Source organism: Thermobia domestica, chromosome 10 (genome assembly GCF_964235325.1).
Source record: "Thermobia domestica chromosome 10, izTheDome1.hap1.1, whole genome shotgun sequence".
NCBI lineage: Eukaryota > Metazoa > Arthropoda > Insecta > Zygentoma > Lepismatidae > Thermobia > Thermobia domestica.
Window position 1 is genome coordinate 248,077,012 of NC_137463.1, and position 23,541 is coordinate 248,100,552.

At 39.9% G+C, this 23,541-nt stretch overlaps 2 protein-coding genes across 2 annotated transcripts in view; both read right to left on the reverse strand.

Moving 5' to 3' along the window:
- The window catches only part of LOC145663151 (uncharacterized), a 110,059-nt gene that overhangs the window by 36,130 nt on the left and 50,388 nt on the right, over window positions 1–23,541 (reverse strand). The window contains exon 2 of the mRNA XM_081729474.1: window positions 5,774–7,013. Within this exon, the coding sequence (XP_081585600.1) occupies window positions 5,774–6,997 (1,224 nt within the window). The 5' untranslated portion in view covers window positions 6,998–7,013. The remainder of the gene's footprint in view (window positions 1–5,773; window positions 7,014–23,541) is intronic.
- LOC145661887 (uncharacterized) overlaps window positions 16,151–23,541 on the reverse strand; it is a 63,685-nt gene continuing 56,294 nt past the window's right edge. The window contains exon 3 of the mRNA XM_081727228.1: window positions 16,151–16,376. Within this exon, the coding sequence (XP_081583354.1) occupies window positions 16,151–16,376 (226 nt within the window). The remainder of the gene's footprint in view (window positions 16,377–23,541) is intronic.

Below are 23,541 nucleotides of genomic sequence, written 5' to 3' on the forward strand. Positions count from 1 at the left end.
TACTTCACGCACCAAAATTTTAACTCAACTAAATTAATGCAGTCGTTGCCAGACTCAATGGCGTATATATCGTATAAATGAATGCAAAGTTTTTGTTTACATATTTTGAAAGAAAATTACTTCGCAGCATAAGGGGAGTTGGGAATCGTCTGCTGGGAAGGGGGGGCGGCAGATTTTTGGTCGGTCTCGGAGCTGTCATTTCAGGAATAAATATGATCATGAAGTCAGAAATAAAGATGGTGAAGTTGTCAAAAAGTTGGAGGGAGAATGGCCCCCATAGCTCCGCCCATGCCTCGGAGTTAAAGGATTAGAAAACCCTGGGTGGAGCCACAAAAAAGCCCAAAGACGTTTCGAACTTACTTCGGAAAATAAGACTGCCTGTATGGTTTACCGACTGTATGAATCAATGGAAGAGGATACATTTCTGCCGTTCTTTTTCTTCCCACGACCAACTTCTTTCTCATCTCCAGGTTTTACGGCTTTTTGATAAACTTGCTGAAATTGTGCTAGATTTGGGCAGGATGCTAAAAGCAAGATGCTAGATGCTAGAGACATGCAAATTGTTAGATCTAGCATCATTATGCTAGCTCTGGCAACGCTGTTCCCCACAATAGGCGTGTCGTGCAAGTAACCAATCACACGTCAGGTACTAGCTTTTACCTATTGCTTCCTTCTCACAGCTCAGAACGTTGGTAACTATGGATAGACGTACAGCAGTAATTACTTTATGGGAGTTGGAAGGTTATTCTGCAACTGCAGCTAGCAGGCGAGTAGGTGTCCCGGCCTCTACAGGAAGGCGATGGATTCGGAAATATGGTGCTACAGGTCAGACTGATAATTTACGATCTCCTGGTCGTCCGCATGTGTCAACCGAAGCCCAAGATGCGAGATTAGTAAACGAAGCCCGGTTAGACCCACTAAGGACGTCTAGACAGCTAAGGGAAGCTTCTCTCTTTCCTGGTAGTAAGCATACAGCTCTGCGAAGGCTTCGTCATGCTGGGTTACGTGGCCGTGTTGCTGCCGTGAAGGAAAAACTCTCAGACGACCACAAAATTTACCGTCTCGCGTTTGCACAGGCGAATGTGGGTCTCAATTGGGAAAACGTAGTTTTCTCAGATGAATCCATATTCACAACATCAAAGGAGGGACGCCGTTTTGTGTATCGTCCGAGAGGCACCCGATATGACCATGGATATGTGGCTGCTTGCAATCGCAGTGGCCATGTATCTATTTTATGTTGGGGTTGGATTTCCAGTCGCGGAGCAGGACAGCTTCATAGAATTGAAGGACATCTGGACAATGCTCAGTACTTAGACATTATCAGTAATATCATGGTGCTATCTGTACGAGTATTTCAGCCTGATGGTGTAATTCAGTTTCAGCAATACCAGTCGTCAATACATACTTCCCGTGTGATTCAGGAATGGTTCGCAGGGCACCCTGAGATTGATTTAATCGACTGGCCGCTCGTGGAGCAGACCTCAATCTCATGGAAAATATGTGGGCAGAAGTGAAGCGTACTCTAAGGGAAAGTTGGCCTGAGGCAGATCCACCAAGAACTCAGGATGACCTGTGGCATCTTGTTTCCGAAGCATGGCTGGAGGTAGGGGAAGGAGATAGATTTGTCACCCATGTAATAGATTCCATGCCCAGAAGAATGGAGCGTGTAATAAATTCAGAAGGGTCTTGGACACAATATTAATGTCCCCGCCTTAACTCCCGAAAACAGCCCTTTTCAGGGCTACCTAAACGCTTCTGAAAATATTTCTAGAAGTAAACCACTCCTTGTATCCGATTTCTGTGCAATCCTACTAACAAAAGAATGATAATTAGCTGTAGGCTTTAAACTCAAGACCTCTTTATTGGCAAGTCCGTACTCTACCAGTGAGCTAACATGAACACGCAAACCCAACCTGAAGAAACACGACTTTCAATTTCTGGTATTCGATGACAATGATGCTCATATACTTGGCAAATGTTGTATTCAACTTGGGATATTCCGCAACACACACACATAAACAAAGCGAGAGAGAGAGCGAGAGAGAGAGAGAGAGAGAGAGATGAATATACAAAAGCATATTCAACGTATTCGAATGAGACTAAGTAACGACATTCCGTTCTAAAGAGAGTTTGTGTTTCTTCCCGTGACGTTAAGGGGATCGGGAAAAGTTATGTGTCTTGAAGCAGGATACGACTTTGGATACTCTGTTTATACACTTTCTATATCCGTAGGAACATTGGCGTCTCTGGCATGTAAAATTTGGGGGGGACATCAAAGGAAATGACCTAACTGCTAGTATCTTAGCGGAATGTTAGATTATCTCACTTCAAAATATTGGGGGGGGGGACGCGCCCCCCCGTCCCCCCACCAGAGACGTCCATGCGTAGGAATATATTGTATTTCACGAATGTAAATGACATGCTGTAATGAGAATATTGAGAAGTTACATCTGTATGACAAATAGATGCAAATAAATACACTACATAACTTATTTATTGCTATTAAATGATTTTCCTAACTTGTATTTACATCCTCATATATATAATACCGACCTACTGTGAAAATTATCTCAGATGTTATATTTTAAACATAATAATTACTATGTTCTGCAATGATTATGTTATATATACAGAACTTATGTATTCTAATGTAATTATTTTATATAATTTTTAATGCATTGCGGAAAATATAATTAAAAAAAAAGGATTAACCTAGACGGGATTCGAACTCTCAACCTTATGATTTGAAATCCGACAGCTTACCAATGAGCTAACACAAGGACTTCTAGAACTATGCTTCTAGCGATATATAACGGATCTCAAGATAATTATGACATTCATATCCATTACAAACGCTGTTTCTGTTCTACTTTGACTTTATTTTAGTACTCAGGCGATAATTATGTTCTATTTCTTAACTTTGAGCATTCTTTTACATATGGAAAGATTCTTTAACGTATTTAAATGTTCCATTACGTATGGAGAGCTAAATGACAAACAAGCATGTGCTGACATTTAAAAAAAAAAGGGTTTCGAAATATTGTATCATTAAGTATTTCAATCAATGTTGCTGTTTTAAACACTTGGTAACAAGTCTTATTATATTTAAAAGAAGAAAAACAACTCTGCAAACTTTTTCCCGATTGCAAAGGCTGGCTTGGAGGTTCGAACCTGGCTTACTTTTTCCCGAAGATACCCGAAGCTGGACTTAGAAAATTTTTGCCTCAAAACACCAATAAAGAATGCGCTCAACCTTTTTGAGACAAGGTGTACCATCCACGCATTTGCCTGATAAGAATGAGGAAAACTTAGTAAAACCTCATTCAGGATTGCCTGAAAAAGATTTTTACAGCTTTTCGACCGAGTTTCCCCACCGGAAATCGAATGCAGGACCGCTCACACCGAAGGTGAGATTGAAAACTATCTTACTTCCAAGTGAGATAGATCGACGAAACTTGAACTATACATACAAAAGTAATGCTACAGTATGATATAGGAAATAACAGAAAGAAACATGTAATTAGAAGAAAAAAATTACACGGAAACAATAAATTACTCTGAAAGCACTATGACTCAGGATGCCGTTCCTTCTCCCTGCCCGACATCATACGGTGTGTGGTTCTTTGTTGGATCAGCACGGACAGCAATTCAGTGTTGTTTATAAAACTGGTAATGAGTTGTTGCGACATAGAGTTCCATTACTCCATCAGCGCTGTCGATAACTGCTGAATAATCCCTGGTACATCTGGACATCCTGTAAGATGTTTTCTTATAGCATGCAAGAGGTGCTCGATGGAACTGAAGTCGGGGAACAGGCAGGCGAGTCCATTCGCTCAATACTCTTTCCTTCCAAGAGCTCCGCCACCTGCACAGTTCAATGCGGTCGGATACTATCATCTACAAGGAAGAAGTTGAGGTCGAGTGTATCTCTGAAAAGACGCACGTGTTAACGTTGACCGGTGACTGCACCGTGTTTAAAACTTGAGAGATCAATCTGCAACACTATGCCTCGTTACACAATAACACCGGACCACCAAAATGATCATTGTTCGAGAATGTTCCTGAGTTCATTACGTCTTCCCACTCTCATCAGATAAGTGTACGTCCGGAATCACTACTCAGAGAAGAACGCGACCCGACTCATCCTCAGTCCAGTATTAATGTAACGCCATCACTGTAAGAATCGCTGCGACGTTGCCACTACTCACGTATCAACTATTTTTCGGTGCATCTATAATGGCTGTTTTACTAATGGTGTAAAAGAGACTGCCCGTGGTTGGTAACACTAGTACCAAAGTAGGGGCTGCATTTTCCCTTCCCACGTGGTAAGAAACTTCAGTGACCATCTCCTGATGGCTCCTGTGTAACTAATCTTAATGTTCCGTACGACAAAGCAAAACCGCACCTACGTTCGAACATTCGTCAAAAATTAGTGGAGCTTCGATAGCATGAGTTGTCTAACACACCACACTCACCTGACCTTACGCTGTCAAATTGATTCGCTTTCTTCAAAAATCCTTGAATGGTATAATACTCAAATTAGGTAGTATAAAATTCAATGCACCTTTATATTGTAATATCAAGCACATAGCTCTGTTTATTAACAACCAACATATGTTCATATTTATAAACATCAAAAATGTATGTCTTACTTAGACTTACTACAGTGGCAGATGATACGAACACCAATGACATCACTGGTCATGTGACGACCAAGGACTACCAACGCCACAGCCACACTGGAGCAGCTAAAAAAACCAGGAGCATCACAGACTAACACCAGTCTCTGGCTGGTCAAATCCCTTTCCTCAGCTTGCAATGCACCTTTGGAAGAACCTTACCCAATCCAAGCCTTTAGATTGCAGTGGAGCTCTAGAACTCCTTTCCCGCTTGGCTTGCAGTATAGCTCTAGGCCTCCTTTCCCGCTTAGCTTGCAGTGGAGCCGTGTCGACGTCTTTACCTCTCTCTCTCTCTCTACTTGCACTGGAGCATTGAGAGATTTCTTGTCACAATATCACCCAGCTTGCAGTGCACCTTTGGAAGAACCTTACCCAATCCAAGCATTTAGCTTGCAGTGGTGATCTAGAATTCCTTTGCCACTTTGCTTGCACTGGACCCCTTGTCGGCGTCTTTACCTCTCTCTCTACTTGCAGTGGAGCTTCGTGGTAGTCCTTACCCACTTAGCTTGCAAGGCAGCTTTTGAAGGACCTTACCCAATCCAAGCATTTAGCTTGCAGTGGTGCTCTAGAATTCCTTTGCCACTTTGCTTGCACTGGACCCTTGTCGGCGTCTTTACCTCTCTCTCTCTCTCTCTCTCTCTCTACTTGCAGTGGAGCTTCGTGGTAGTCCTTACCCACTTAGCTTGCAGTGGAGCTTTGTCGGCACCCACTCTGCTCGCTATGCAGTATTGAGTGTCCTACCCCTCCTCACTTAGCGTACTTTATGGGACGTTTATTTAACCCAAACACTACAGAATTTGTTGCTTATTTTGTGATATAGTGTTTTAGAACGAACTTTTGTTATATATATAAAAAAACTAGTAGCAGGAGAAAACGTTCCCTTTTACAATTTAGCTCTCCCTATACCGGCATAAGTGCAACTTTACAATATCTTTCCAGTTTTTAGAATATCCTTTACACTTGCAAGGAGTGAAAAGAAAAACTGACCATGCTAACGTTTGTCAATTACCTTAGTAATCCAGCCGTGTACTTAAGATAAATGGGTCGATGCAACATTCAATCAAGATAAGTCATAAAGTTATTAGGATACTCACCTTAATATAACTTAATTCCACGTCATAAGTCATTGCTAATTTCATTTGTTCTATGGCGTCTTTCAAGTTGTTGGTCATGAAGAAGTGAAATGTTAAATAACAATGAAAATAGAGCTGCTTATCGTGGTATTTATCAATCAGTCTTCTTATATCTTCTATAGGATCATACTCTGGTGTCATTTCCCAATATAGCTCAATATAATTCAGCTCAGCGTCATAAACGTTAGCTGACTTGGCAATTTCATAGTGCTTTAACGCTGTACGACAGAGGTGTTGTCTCTCATGAAGTGGCATGAAAACTTTTTGATTTGCAAGTAACTCGTAATATCGACCAGCTAAATGGTTAACCATCCCGTTATTTTGATCTAGTTCCAGTGCCTTCTTGATACAAAGATCTGCTTTAGGCAAATCTCGAACGCTAGGAGCCATGAAAGCCTTGGCACATCGAGCATAATTTGTTGCAGAGTAAGAACGTTTTGTCAATACATCTTTCATTAGAACTTCTGCCTCCTTGTGGTAGAAATCAGCTTTTTCTGAATTTCTCTCCCTATAGTAATAATGACCTGCAGCTAAGTACGTGAGAATTAGGTCTATTATATAGACTCCATTTATATAATCTAACTCGTAAGCCGTTCTAAGGTAATTAATTTCTTCATCTGAAGGGCACTCTAGTTTATTTTCGTCATTTCGAATCCTACTTAGATACTTTCCCGCTAAATAGTACCATTCAGGCTCAGAACTGTCCATTGAGATTGCCATTTTGGCGTAAGTGACAGCTGTATGTCGGTTAATACCAACGTATTCAAGAATTACTGCAGATTTTAGTCCATATACAGCACCCTGACTCTCGTTACTCAAATTTTCGAACTTTTCGGGGGATATACACAAACGTTCATTAACTTTTCCGGTTGACTCCAACAGAAATTTTGTTGAAACATCTATTATAAACTGTGCACCTTGAATAAATGATATCCTGAATATACTTCCCGATTCTCTTATGATCTTTGAACACTCTTCTAAGTCTGTTAGTGCCTTGTCCAGGTTATTCTGTCTGTAGCTTTCAATGCTTAGTATGAACTTAAACACAATTCGAGTTTTAATTCCATCGACATCATCTGTTGTGTTCTTATATTTGTTAGAGATATATTGGTAAAAATCTGACTTATTGCAGCATCCTTGCACAATCTCATTCCTCCACTTGAAAATGCAACCTTCTGAACACATGGTAGAGTTGGCAATTCTGCAAAATAAATAATGATAATTATTATTTTTATACACAATGTTCACAGAGTGAAGGTATAAATCGTACATGTCAGAAAACAATACAGATTTACACAAAAAATTTATTTTTCATACACTATTTGATAATAAATTTAAATACAATAGAAATGTAATTCGTTGTTCATTTATTTCATGGGGCTGCGGTGACTCAGGGGTAGAGCGTTCACCTCTGGTGCATAAGGTTCCTGGATCGATCAGAGTTCGCGCCAAGTGAATTTTGTGATTGACAGCCACCGTGGGTGTGGGTTTCCTAGGGGTCCACCCGTTTCTTTCCACTTTCTTGATTCCATCATGTCATGCATTTCTCATCATCACCGTCTCCTTTAGCCTAGCCGACATAACTATGGGACGTAAAGCTCAAAAATATTACATTTCATTTATTTCATGCATTTATTTATTTCATTGTTCATGTATTGATTTCATTATTCTAATTTAAACAAAAAATTAAACACATATCTTGTAAATATTAACAAACACACATTACCTTACAGACTATTACATTACAGCTTTTAATGTTACGTATGAGCTAATATTACTATTGGTTACGGACATTCTTCTATCTAGTAGAAAGATCTGATCATGCTCTTTACTCTCCCATGTAAACTTGATATTTTAAATGTTACTAGCTGAACCTGCGCTCTCAACACAGCGCATCATTCATATATGAGCATGAATCTCCTTGTTATTCCTCACATCTGTACAGGCCCCTTTACAGACACAAGTGAAAGAAGTCTTGTCAAAAATTGGCAAGAGATACCTTAAAGGGAAGATTTTGTCGATTACTTTTTTTCAATATCTCGCACCGTTTGCAAGATTTGAACCTACTTCCGGTTGTAGTTTTTAATTCATGGATGATTAGTGTTTTCTTTCTTGTTGCATGCAGTATGTAATAAGCAAATACATTACACACACAATTAATTATAATGTCAGTGATATATGGTGTTCATTGGGGAAAACACTCCAAACAATAAAGATTTAACTTACTGTTAGAGTGGAGAAACGGTTATCCTTCGTTTTTCATTATTATTTGGCCATGAAACAAACGCCTGAGTGGTATGTAACCCGAGTATACTATTATGTGATGTTGGAATGTATAATGCGTAGGATATGATGCTTTAGTTTTTCTTTTTTTAATTCCAACATTTCCAGTGTACCCGTAAAAATGTAATAAAGAAATAATGGCCATATTTTTTAAATATTCATAGAACTGAACAATCCACACAAAATTTGCAATCGATCAGTGGAAAGTCATCTTTCTAGAGCCTCTAGTTTTCGAGATCTCATTGTCGAAAGGGTTGACCACAAACTTACAAACGCCCACAAACGTATAGTTTAAAAGAACTCCAAAGATGGTAGCAACATTCATTTGCATTGATTTTGGAAAAGCCTTATTAAAATACAAAGGCTTTGAACAATAATTTTAAAAAGATAAACTTTATGTGAAAAAGGTCTACTTAATTATTTTATTTAAAGTACACATAGTTTAAAATATTTGTTTCTGTTAAACGTGAAATCACAAATAACCGTAAATCAAAGGTTTGAAATCAGAGGTTATAGGTTGTAGCTCAGGCGCTTATGTACATACTTAACCAGCTGGCGCAGCACAGCTTTCGTAACAAGTCTAGACTGTCTTCTTTGCGTACGTGTGGACGCACGGCGATCGGAATTCAGTTTCGGGCGACAGGTTACGAGAGATCGTTTCACCCAAGTTGAAGTCTGCTGAAGTACACTATTATTGTATATTTTTTATTCATTATTTCTTATAACTTTGTTTCGCTTCGCTTCCATCACTTCACCGTTAGCTGTGTGTGACTTCTCATCGCTTATGGCATCTGGCTATGGATACCGGACAAGCTTCAGGACCATCAGCTTCCCGACCATCTACTATCTCTACGAAGACAGAAAAGCGGAACCCTCGTAGGGAAAAGTCTAAAGCTGAAACAAGCCCAGATCGATCTCGCTCACCTCTTAGCTGCCCAGTACCGTCGTCACGATCGCCACCATCCAAGAAACACCATACAGATGCCCACCGCATCTCTAGTTCAGACGATGACCGTCTCATCATTGACGACGGGGAATTTCCTCCTCTGCCTCCTCCAAAGCTGCAACCGGAAGTTTATAGCTATCTTCTTCAAAACTACGATCCTAAGTACCGGAATTCGAAACTGCTTCTTCAACAAATTCTGAAATACCGACCACGCTCTGAGATATCACAAATCGTAGAAACCAAGAACGGCTTCATCATTAAGTCGTCATCAGCAAACTTTGCTACAACCGTCCGAGATAAACATAGCTTTGAAATCTTCGGACAAACCGCAAAACTTTCTCCACTGACTAACAATAGACAGATACAGCGCTCACCCCCACGCCAACCACCTATCATGTCAGTAGTGGTCCGCGGGGTTGATCCGTCGATAACAGATGCAGAAATTGAAGATGAACTACGAGAGGAAACCTATTCCTTCAAAAAATGTATCCGTATTCGGAATAACCAGGGGCCTACCTACATGGTCCGGATCTTGACTACTTCATAGGAAACGATAAACGATCTACTAGATAATGGCGTTTTTCTCTTTAAAAAGAGACATCGTGTAGAACCGTCTCGAACACCAGCGTCACTTCCTCTTAGATGCGAAAGATGCCAGGAATACAACACGCACTACACTGTTCTTTGCACAAACCAATTCAAATGCGGTTATTGCTCTGGACCTCATCCAACTCGCACCTGCACTAATCTTCAACAAGCTCCTACTTGTAATACTTGCTAAGAAAGATTTCATCCAACTTACAGTTATAAATGTAAATCTCGGCTTACTCCAGAAGAGACTAAACCAGAACTAGTAGTACCATTACGTACTCACGACGCTCAGAATCAAACAGTGGATACACCACTGGACCCCAATCAATATGCCGCCCTTCATCAATTATTAGCATTCATCACTTTGACCCTTCAGAACATCCATCCTTTTGCACGACCACTCATGTTACAGCATGTCCAACATGCCTCTCGCAACCTTTTCCATCTTGACTTCCATGCTACCTATAATGGCCCCTACGTACATTTCCATGCAACTCCTCTCACAACTACTATCTAAACCCATCTTCAATATGGCTTTTATCATGGCTCTCATATTCTTATTCCTCAACATCCGCTCATTTTTCACTCATAAAATCCTGTTTGAACAACTGCTACTAGAAGAAAGTCAATACTTTCCTTCTAAATGAAACGCACCTTACACCCAAGCTCATTTGCCGCCTTCCAGGATATCACATTCTTCACCATGATAGTACCATACCAGCCCGCCGTGCCAACGGCGGCAATGCCATAGGTTTTTCACCTCATATACCTCATCGTATTCATTCCGCTCCGATTCAAAATCTACCTGAACATCTCATTACTATTCTCTATTATAAGTCATTATGTGTAACAGTAGCCGCCATTTATGTTCGTCCCGGTCACACAATTCCACTATCATTCTTTCACTACATCTCTAACAACTTCCGTCTCACAGCCGCTCTGATAGAGATAAGACAACTTTTACGAATTTCATTGTCACAACTACGACCGGTATAATTCATCCTTTACCTAAACCCACCCGCCCAGAATCCAATACTAGTCCAGACATCGCCATGACTTCATCCTCTTTATCACACCGTATTCACATCGATATCTTAGATCCAATAGGAAGCGATCATGTCCCAATTAAACTCAGCCTCCGAGTATCCACTACCTCTATCACCAACTACACCACCCCCTCCAAGACTCATCCCCCGTTATGATAAAGCAGATTGGTCGAAATATCGAACTTACTTAAGTCACTCTCTTGAGCAATGCGTTTCTCCCACTACGGAAGACGAGTTATGCTCTACCCTGGATCATATCACTAATCATATACAAGTTGCCTCCGAACAGTTCATTCCTCAATCTACATATTCACCCCATAAACCTAAACTACCCCCACATTATCTTACTCTCATACAGCGCTCCCGTCAGTTTTATAAAGAATACGATGTGCGATCTGGAAACCGTGAAGCTCTTCAACATCATCGAGCCCTCCACCGTACAGTCTCAAACTATGTTAAAGCTTATAAATTAAGACAATGGATCAAGGCTTGCAATCCTCTTTCTGATACATCCCACCCTACAAAATATTGGAAGCGTTTCGACGCACTCACCGGAAAATTCACCAGAACATCCTATCCACTCATTCATCATGATCAAGCACTCCACTGAGACCAAGACAAAGCTAATGCCTTCGCTACCTATTTACAGGATATGTTTACGCCTTTATCAGCTACACGTCATTTTCGTCATCATCCTACAGAGCACTTTAACTTTTGGTCTCCACATCTTCAACCCAACGTGAATCACACAGTCTCTTCTCACAAAGCTCTCACTGGCCCCATCACTCCTGCTGAGATCAAGCATGTAGTTACCCGTAAACGCAACACTGCAACAGGCATCGATAACATCTCGTATCGCCATGTGAAAGGAAGCCCAACTGTCCTGATAAATATTCTTGCCCTGATCTATACTTTTATCCTTCGTACTGGCTATATACCCGCTCCGTAGAAAACGTCTAAAGTTCTTATGTTTCTTAAACCAGAGAAACCTCCCGACCAAGTATCCTCTTACCGTCCAATCCAGCTCACCCCAGTTTTCACTAAAATTCTGAAAAAAATCATAGTGCAACGCCTTCATCTCCATCTTTCACGGTATAATCTTTTGCCAGTACACCAAGCAGGATTGCGCCCACAGTTCAGTATTAACGATCAGCTCATGCGTCTTCTAAACTACATTACTAATCAATACAATATAGCAAAACCATCCTACCTGGTCCTTTTTGATCAGAAAACGGCATTTGATAAAGTTTGGCATCAAGGACTTCTCTCTAAGTTACTCAATTTTCGCCCTCCCCTCGCATACATACGATTTATTTATAATTTCTTGTCTGGACACCTCGCATAAGTTTTCATCAATCAGCAATCATCTCATCCTATCTTCCTACATTCCGGTGTACAACAGGGCTCTTCGCTCTCTCCCATACTCTACCTGCTATATGTTGCAGATATGCCTTCACTTCCTACCAACGTTCATTTATTTCAATACACCCTACGACACAGCCTTTCTTGCCGTAGGTCGCACTGTTCACCAACTTAACACAGCACTGCAGGAGGCGATAGATACATTTGTCCTCCGGTGTGATACATGGAGGCTTAAGAGCAATGCCAGTAAAACACAAACTACAGTATTTCTACCACTCAATAAACGCTCCAAAGCCCACCGCAATCCATCTCTATTAAATCTCACAGTTAACGACACTCGTCTTCAGCTTTCTAAAACAGTCAAATACCTGAGACTTACATTGGACAGACACCTTTCTTGGAAAGCACACCTGCAGGTTGTTACAGCAAAAGCTTACCGTCGACTTAACTTACTTAAACGCATAACTGGTACCACCTGGGGGTCTTCATTTAGAACTTCTTTTAAACACCTGCAAAGTATTTCTTTGCCCACTGCTGACTTACGGCCATCCTGCCTGGATTGCAGCTCCCCCTTCCTATTATCACAAACTTAAAGTTCTCGAACGACACGCTCTTCGTATAGCATACCGCATCAAACTTCTCAGTCCAACTCAGATTCTATACGACTGAATGCCTTTTCCTCATATCTTATTCCATCTCGAACAGCTTCGCCTAAGTACTTTCAGACACGTCTCAATCTTCATCACCCACTCCTCCGAGATACTATTAACGCTCATACCAATTTCGATCTTCCACATCTCATCACACATTCTCCTTTTTCCGCCTTATCACAATGTATCATTACTCTCTACCACCCGACCACCCTGATCTTCCACTGACTCGTACTTTTCTCATCGACCATCCTCCACCTCATCTCACACCGTCATATTCCGCACAGTAGTCCTCTGTTACTAACAGGGCTTCCCCTTGTCTCTCATCAATGCTTGGAGCAGCCCCCAAGCGAGAAGATTAACTTGCATCTGTCCTCTAACCATCACCCTTGTGTTGTGTTGTCTAGTGCACCTCATCTCATAGTCATCTCTCTTCTCTTCTCCCATATGGGAAGTATTGTCCAATCTTACAATCAATCATGCAATACCGACATTTCCACACCTCATGATTGCTATCGCAAAGATAGTAATATCCACCTGCTGAATAATAATAAATTTTGAAATAAACTGATAATAAAAACAATGAAAATTCCCTTAGACCATCTCCCAGTCCTTTCCTCCCAATTCTCAAACTTCTCTTTCCCCATGGAGGTAGTAACCCTCGGGAGGGTAGCTAGCCTCGGCTAGCAAAAAAAGCTTATGTGCACTTCGAACCTGACTTCTCTTGTAGTTAGTTACTGTACTAAGCTGTGATCAAGTATTGCAAACGTACTTGTGAGATCAGTACAGATACTCTACTTAGAAGTCTGACAGAAGATTCTCATCTTCTGGAGGGTTTTAACTTAAATTTTTGAAGGTCATTGTTGTTTCCACAATCTGACAAACTGCTTCGTCGCTTTGCTTGGGCTGGTCAGTGGTAGAGCGTTCACCTCTGGCGCTTGGGGTCTCGGGTTCAAACCCTGCTCCCACCAAGTGAACTTTGTGGTGGACAAACACCGTGTGCGTGGGTTTTCCCGGGGTCTCCCGTTTCCTCCCACTTTCTTCATTCCACCATTTCATTCATTACTCATCATCACCGTCTCCTTTAGCCTAACCGGCATAACCGTGGGACTCAACAATTTCATTTCATTTTGCTTGGGCTGTACCACCTATCCGAACGGGGTGCTCTTCACCCGTATAAATATACCTTATGTGGTGCATATTATTTATCGCACCATACATAAGCTACCAGCATTAGTTCAAGGCCCTACACCTAAACTCGTCGCGGATGTCAGATGAGATCCCCGAAGTAATCGGCGTAGCCCTCAGTTATCAGAGGGTAGTCTAGAGTCTGTTGAGAAGAGATCCGGCTCTCGTTGTCCTACCTTTCTCAATGGCCCAGAAGTTTCAGAACCAATGCAGACCACTGCATCAAATCCTACCACGTCCACTGTTGCTATGCAACAGTCATATGCAGCCACCCTTGCTACATCAAAACTGTATTCTGTATTCATTTCTTCTGACCAATCTCGATCCTAAGTATAGTAACACTCGCCATATCTTTAACCAAATGATTAAATACCTACCACGACCAGTATTCACCAGATTGTCTTCACCAGGGGTGGTGTTCTTATCAAGTCCGAAGATGAAAATTTCTGTACAACACTTCGAAATAAGGCGAATTATGAAATTATCGGTAAAGCTGCACAATTATCGAAGCTTCCAGATAGAATCAAGCAAAATCCTCCACCTCCTAGATCACCCATGATGTCGGTAGTTATTAGGGAAGTGTTACCAGAAATAACTGATGAAGAGGTGGTTGAGGAATTAAAGGCTGGGGGAATTGAGATGTCAAAATGTATTCGTATTAAAAATAATAACAGACCCAACATACATGATACAAGTTCTGACCACTTCCCAATCTGCTATTGATATTTTGTTACAAGAATGCGCGTTTATCTTTAAAAAGCGTCACAGGGTAGAACCATCTCGTACTAACCTACCTCTTCCAGTCCGGTGCGAGCGATGTCAAGTATACAATCAACATGTTACTGCTAAATGTCCAAATGTTGCAAAATGTGGATAATATACTGGCAATCATGAGACCAAAGACTGTCCGAATACACTGAAACCTCCACAATGTTCTATTTGTTCAAGTGACAAACATCCGACATATAGCTATAAATGTAAAGCTAAACCGCCAGCCAATCCGGATCGTCCTGAGATGACCGTCCCGCTCCGTACCACAGATTGAACCGTGCCTGTATCGCAATCCATTACATCTCCATTAATTGTTGAAAACTTTCTTCGATACATTACCCTTATACTGCAAAATATCTTTCCTTTTCAACGCCAACTTATTCTCGATCATGTTATTGCAGCAGCAGCAGCTATCTTTCAAGTCGATCTGTATGCTACTTACTCCGGACCTTATGTTTATTTTTCACATCGTACCCAAAGACACAGCAGTCTAACTCCATAACGTTGTATGTAAATATGGCTCTTACATTTCTTTTTATGAACATTCGCTCTCTAGTGTCACACCGTATACTATTTGAACAGTTACTGTTAGAGGTGAATATCGATATCTTTCTAGTGAATGAGACTGCGCTCAAATCAGCCAAATATATCCGCTTTCCTCGCTATAACTTTCTTCGCTGTGACTATGCAGACAATAATGCACGAGCCCAAGGAGGGGCTGCAATCGGAATGCGTAATAAAATCATTTATAGAAATCACTCTATTCCACTGCATTACCAGTTTCCAGAGCACTTAGTAACAACAGTTTACCTACCAAATCTTGCACTAACCGTGGCTACAATCTACGTCCGTCCCGGTCATGCCATTCCTCTTGTGTTTTTTACGTACTTGTTTCAGCAATTTGGACACCTCTTAATATTGGCTAACATCAATATCGATAGTCGTTCTGTCCGAGATAAAGAACTTTTTCTCGACCATATATCACTTAATTTACATGGACACATTCATCATTTACCAAAATATACGCGAGCAAGTAGCCAAACGACACCCGACGTTGTTATTAGCGTGGCTTCAATTGTCGATAAATGCACCATACAAATTCTTGATTGTATAGGTAACGACCACCTTCCGATAAAAGTGCTTGTCAACCATAAAAGACAACGGGCTGAACCAATTTTTAGAACCATCAAGACATACGACAAGGCTAACTGGGATCATTATCGCTCTGATATAGATGTCACTCTTGCTACTTTAGCATCACCTACAACTGAATTAAGCCTTGAGAACGCCGTCCATAGCCTCTACGATGCTATAACAAGTAGCGCTGACAAATATATTCCTCAGTAGCACGGCAAGACATATCAGCAAGGTTACCTCCTCAATACTTGGCTCTCGTTCGTAAATCTCGACATTACTTTCGGGAATACGAAAGAATACGAAACTCAGAGTATTTAACACAAGCCCCTAGATGGCAACGGACGGTGCATAATTATATTATTGCTCACAAACGGCTTAACGAGCAAAACCTGCAATCAACTGAATACAGAATCACACCCGACGAAATATAGGAAGAAGTTTCATCTTCTAACTGACCAGAAAGTAAGTTCCACTTATCCTCTTCTACATAACGACCAGCCTTTACAAAGAGAAAGCAGACGTTTTCGCCACCCATCTGCAGACAGTCTTTACACCTCCTCCAAGCATTCACAGCTGCAGTCCCAAAGTTTCTGAAGAAACAACCAATAAATTACTACAGCCTTCCGTCCATCACACTTTAGACATTAATAATCCTTTGACTCGGGACATTACTTCTGGAGATATTCATTCCGTTATTAAGCGCAAACGTAGCACTGCTCCTGGTTTTGATCAAATATCGTACAGACTTCTTAAAGAAACCCCGGCAAATTTCTTCATTTTTCTGGCTACAGTATATACCTTTATACTCCGTACTGGATACTATCTTTGCGATTGGAAGGTTTCAAAAGTCTGTGTTTCTTAAACCGAACAAACCGCCGGATTCTGTACAATCGTATCGTCTCATCCAGCTAACTTCCACCCTGGGCAAAGTCTTTGAAAAAATACTAGTCCTATGTTTACACCCTTATATCTCTGAACGTCAACTTTTACCACTATATCAGACTGGATTTAGACCTCTTTACAGTATAAATGATCAATTATTACGCTTAACCACGATTCTTACTAATCACTATAATAAATCTCTTCCATCCTGTCTCATTCTGATGGATCTTGAAAAGGCATTCGAGCGAATTTGGCACTATGGATTATTTTATAAACTGATTAATTTGGGTCTCCCTCTTTCATATCTGCGAGTCATATATTCATTCATACTTAAGCGTATTGCCTATGTCAGTGTAAACAAGTCCTCATCTCATCCAGTCTTCCCACATAGAGGGGTCCGCAAGGCTCTAGTTTATCGCCTCTTTTGTATATCTTATATGCTTCAGATTTGCCATTTCCAGCACCGAACACTTATCTATTCCAATACGCTGACAATACAGCCTTCCTAACATTAGGAAAAACAATACAACAAATTAACACAAATTTGCAGGCTACGATTACAGCTTTCCTCGACTGGTGTGGCAAGTGGCGATTGTGTGTTAACGAAGGCAAAACTCAGACACTAGTTGTTCTTCCATCTAAGTGTCGTAGTAAAGTTCGACGTAATCCTAATTTATTGCAGATACGGGTTTTCGAACGCCTTCTTCATCCTTCCAAAACAGTCACATACTTAGGTATCGTCTTTGACGATAAGTTACGATGGACACCCCAGCTACAGAAACTTGTTACGAAGGCTAAAAACAGAATACAACTTCTTCGACGTCTTGTTGGTCAGAACTGGGGATTAAACTCTAACTTACTGCTTAACATCTACAAAGCCTTCATGAGAAGTGTACTCACTTTTGGTCACCTAGCATGGTATTCAGCCCCACGGAAATTCTATAATAGGCTTGAGATTCTAGAGAGACACGCTATTCGCTTAGCATATCGGATCAAGCTCCCATACCATAATACTGATCTGTATGACAAAATTGACTTTCCTCAGCTCATTCGCCACATCATCCACTTCCGCCAAAAGTTTGTAGCCAAGAATCTTCAGGATCGGAAGGATATCTTTCTAGATACAATATTTACAGACTCACAGCAAGAATCTCCATATAAATACTGCTATACACCACTCAGAGTTTTGCTTTCTATATACATCCGAACTCTTCCAGCAGATCACCACCATGCCACCTTCTTCCGTCCCCAACTCATCCGTCAACATCTTCCATATCTTTATCCATCATAGTACTTGTCTCTAAACAACACTAATCTAGGCTTACCCCATGTTTCTCATCAGTCCTGACACGCCCCATGACAGAAGATTAATCTGCATTTGTTTGTATTAACATCTATATGTTGTGTTGTGGCGTTACGAGCACCTCACTCATCATCATTTATCTATTTCTGCATTTTCTACGTTATTCATTAGTTTCAGAGTTTTTTTTCTGCACCTGTTTGTTATCTTTTGTATGTGCACCTTTCATTACTAGTTTGTTATTATTGATATATTATTAATGTTATTGTTTGTTTAATATCTTTATTTTTTGATTTTTTTTGTTAGTGTATAATAACAATGATTGTTTCACAGCTCCCTGATCAGCTATGAGTTTAATAAAGAATAATTGATGCTCCCACACCCCTGGCCAAGAAAGAGGGCGAAACCCTCTAGTGGCCGTTTCTTTACATCCATTGATTCCAAATTCTTCAGCAATCAACAAATATTTTACTTAAATTGATGTCCATCACCTTCCAACTCAATAAGTAAAGTATTGTTACTACCCACAACTCTAAAAGAAAACGCCTTCCAACTCAATAAGTAAAGTATTGTTACTACCCACAACTCTAAAAGAAAACGCCTATGTTGCTATTATAGCATTTTAATAGATGGAAACGGCTGCTATGAACCCTTATAAAGGTAGGAAACGAACTGTTTTTTGTGTATTTTTGGATGATAAGATCCATTATATTTCAGGCAAAAGTTTTCTTATAGGCCTTATATCTGGAGAACTACATATAGTGTAGTTAAAAACCACTTAACTCAGTATCCAAAAACTTGACTTAGGGGCATCCAAAAGTTGTGTGGCCCTATCTAAAAATGTACCAAAAGACCCAATATACTTCAATCAAAAATCATCTTGCACGCCTTATATCTAGGGATGGGCACGAGCGAGTTCTAGCGAGCTTTCTTTGAAACTCGACTCGAAACAGATCTTTTAGTTCGTCTCCAAAACTCGACTCGAAAAATTTTCCCCAACTCGACTCGAATTCGGCTCGAGTTTCGAGTCGAGTCGAGCCAAATCCTGTGTGTAGTTCCAGGTACTCTCTTCAAGTATCCTACATAGACAATATGGTTATTATCAATGATACTACTACTACAACTTATTATTATTATTATTATTATTATTATTATTATTATTATTATTATTATTATTATTATTATTATTATTATTATTATTATTATTATTATAAGAACACCGTGTATGAACATGAAAGATTGACTGTATCTGAATACGAAAAACTAGTTGACTGACGACCTCGGTAGTCGGAAACTCTAGAAGGGAAGGACATTGTTCACGAGGTTATGTTTGAGTTCCGGAGGAGTAAGTATTCGCGCTGAAGCCAAAAATTGTTAAAAGTTATAGGACGCCAGCCAAACATGTTCAAAACTGCTCGGCCCAGTTTCAGAGTTGTCAACGGCTCGAGCTGCTCAACTCACACCTCATTCATTATCGAGCCGAACCAAGAAGTAAGCTCACCTGAGCTCACCTGAGCCGAGTTAAATCGAGTCGATGGCTCATCTCAATCGAGCCGACTTGAGCTATCGGATCAGTTGAGTGAAGTCGAACCGAGTCGATACACTCGTTTCAACCAAGCTGGCTCGATCCGACGGCTTAACACGGAGCCCAATCAAACCTTGTCGATTGCTGATCTTCACCGAGCCGGTTCGAGCTATCGACTCAATTCAGCCGAGTCGATGGCTCATCTCGATCTTGTCAGGTCACGTCATTGGTTCTATTGAGCCGAGCCGAAGGCTCATCCCAATGAAGCCGGCTGGAACTATTCGCTCAGTTGAACCGAGCCGAGCCGGTTGACATTACTACCCGGGTTGGATTTTTGCTTGGGTCAAAAATTCGACCGTCCAGGTCTCAGCTTTGATGGTAAGAACTACAGTATATACATATATTTTTGCTCATAATATTTGAGGCTATCTCGTTATAAAAAATATTGCCTCGTTATCGAGTCTCGAGCAGCATCTCCTCTCGTGAGCAAAATTAACAGTATTCCACATTACTGGCTATATTTCTCATGGCATTCGCTTTATAGTCTAATCAGGCCATGATTTCAGAACGAGCTGAACCAGCAAGCCATTTATCAAACTCGACACGACTCGAAACTCGATCTAAAAAAGTGTCTCGGCTCGAAACTCCAACTCGAGAAAATTACCTTCGACTCGACTCGAAATTCGAATCGAATTCAAGTGGAGTTTTGAGTCGAGTCGAGTTTTAGCTCGACTCGTGACCATCCCTACTAATATTTGGAGAATTACATATAGTGTAGCCAAACCCAAGCTATCACTTAATTCAGTATGGTATGCTTATTCCGTAAAAAATACGAAAACTCGATTTAGGGGCCGTTCAAAAATTTTCTGGCCCCTGATCCAAAAATTCATCAAAAGATCCAATATATTCCAATCAAAACTTTTCTTGTATGCTTTATATCTGGAGAACTACATACAGTGTAGCCAAACCCAAGTTATCACTTAACTCAGTATGATGTGTTTATTCCCTAAATAATACGAAAACTCAATTTAGGGGCCGTTCAAAAATTTTGTGACCCCTGATCCAATAACTAATTATTGGCCAAGATCGCAATCTTTTGATCCTTTTTTTAATCATTAAAAAAATGTTATAAACATACATTCTTGTGTACTTTTAATACATAAGGGGTATTATGCAGAGTCGTTCTGACGAGTGACTAGTGCCATACTAAAGAGTTCGTATAACACATGTTTCCTGCAGTAATCAGGCATTTAGAACGACGCTAATTATGCGTTAAAACAACTCTGCATAAGGCGCAAGGATTGTACAGCGGTGGACACTTCTAAATGGTACAGCCATATGGAGATTTACGGCTAAGGTGTACCATTTAGAAGTGTCCACCGCTGTACATGAAGAACCAAGACTTGTGTTACACAAATGGATATCTGCATTCATTCGGAAATTGCTTGTACAATGGACCACGAAAATTTTTGAGACACAAAAGCCGTTAGTTAAGCAACCCAACTAACGCCTGCTCCAAGATTAATTACGCCTGGTAGAGTAGCTAGCACAGCAGCGTGAAGTCGCCCCCATTTGTTAAAAGAACAAATCGTAGAAAGTGATTTTGTGTAGAAGTGGAGCGAAACACTGGCTGATGAAATGACAAAAGGGACTCCTTGGATACTTGTACTCACAGCATTTCTTGTTTGTACACACACAAAATTATACACAGCCACTTGAAAAAATATACGGATACCAGAGACGCCGAAGAGAAGATAACAGTCGGGGGACATATTTAATCTTATAATTAACTGAAATGAAAATTATACAAAAAAGTTTACTTAACGCCAAATAACTATACATATCAAATAATACACGGATAGATTATGCGGTATATATGGTAGGTTATTTTCTTAACTAACTCAAAGCTTTGCGCTGAGTTTTGAAATTATTAAGAGCAGTCCTACCTGCAAATCAATTAAACGTATGGATGGATCACTTCGAGTGAAAAACCCAACCCCCAATGAAAATTTTGGTGGTCTAACAGGTTCCGGCGCTACTGATTCATACGTAATACTTCTTCGAAAGAAGAAATTGTAGATCTCATTATTCGTTAAATAATTTTTGAAAATGCTAACTATTGGTAATTTATTTGTAAATATTAAAAATGCAAAATTCGATAACACTCAAACGAGTTGGAGAACTTATCCGTATTAAAGTAGCGGTTTCCCGCTAGCTTGCAAATATAACTAAGAGTTCATGATTTGTATAATATTTCTGAAATTTTACACATTGAGACACAAAGAGAAAAAAGGAGAATATAGTGTCAACAAACAACAACTTAAAAATGCACGAAATTAACGGATAATATCAAATATAGAACCACGGATAGAATTAATTCTGTAACTCGTTTTCTCCATTCATTTTTCTTCCTTTATTTTCAAGATTACTGAATTTCTCTACTGGAGACTATTTTTCATTGAGCAGCATCCAACTGGAGCTCAGCTTTATAAATGAAACATTTTAAATAGTGTAAAGAGTGAGAATCAAACCCGGGCCGCCAGATTAGAACATCACAACTCTAACCACTCATCTGAAGCGTTACTTATTCTGGCTTGCCTAAATAAACAGCCATTTCAGGTCGTTGAAAACAGTTGCTTGTTAAAAGTCAAATTGATTGGCAAAAAAACAGGAATATGCACTTGAGAACTCGGAGGGTATTGACTAAATTATCAACATTACAGATTTTTTCAAACAAAATACAAAACTTCTTTATTTTGAATCAAAATCCCTCCGAGGTCTCAGGGGTTCCTGGTTGGTTGTAGTTATTATACTCATACAGAAAAAAGTAAGGAACCGTGAGCGGGAATCCAACCAGGGACCCCTGGAACTACAACCAACCACCCTACCACTGACCTAATTTTCAACTGAAGTAACACACGGTAGATCATCTTGCTTCTCTAGAAACGATCCAAACGTTTATTGCATTTCGGTTTGGAAAAGCTCTTTAAATAAATATGAAAATCAACAAAATGCTGATGCAACCTTTCAAGAAAGGAGTGATATCCCATCAAAAACAGTGGATCTGTTGAAACGCTAGCCAAGCAACCACCACGAAAACTACTGAAATCAAATAAGTCGGCCAAGTGTTTTTGCTCTTTTCTGCATTAAAGTCATAAACACTTGGCAAACCGCAGATGGGGTAGTAGAAACCTATACTTTCCAAATAACGTAATTTTACCTTTATAGGCTATCCTTTAAGGCATTTGACTTCCTTTCTGACATGTTCACTCTGTTTTTCAGGATATGTTTTACAGAAAGCAAATCGAACTACTTATTTATTTAACGTTTTGAAGGCACCAAGACCTATGCGTTGAAGGATTTATTCTGCTCCATATTTCACATAAGTAGAAATAAATCCCCAGGCTAAGCGGGTTTGCGTATTCAGACTCATAACTATGAAAACCAGTCCAACTACAATCATTTCAAATATTCAAAGTGTTTTATATAAGTTATTAGGACATAAAATCGAATGTGATTTACTCGGAAAATACTTTAATGATATACGAAATGTTCGAAAGGATTGGATCAATAGTCTATTAATCAGACGTTTGTGTGTTCAAACCCTGTAGAAAGTCTGTTTTTTTTTAAAGTGTGTTCCTATTTTCATGAGAAGACTAAGAACATTTCTTGAAATAACTCTCTGGCAACTACTTTTCTTTTAAATTCGATTAGAACAGAACATTATATGAATTGCAAATCTAAAATCCATACCTGAAAACAAAACATTTTTCTTCAATATTCCATTATTATCCTCTGATTTGTAATGCAAAACTATTTGTAAGCAGTGATGATGTCAGAAGATTCTCCCCGAGGATGAAATTTCTCAGGTCGCAAATTCTCTCTCAGGTCACCCCTTGAAATTATTACTGTTTGAAAGGTCTTCTTAACAGATAGAACATTACATTTATTTCTCGATCTATGGTTTGAAATGGCAAAATCATAATTAAAGCATAAAGAATTATAGTACTAATGAAGTAAATATTATCGTGTAAATTATCGATTTCTA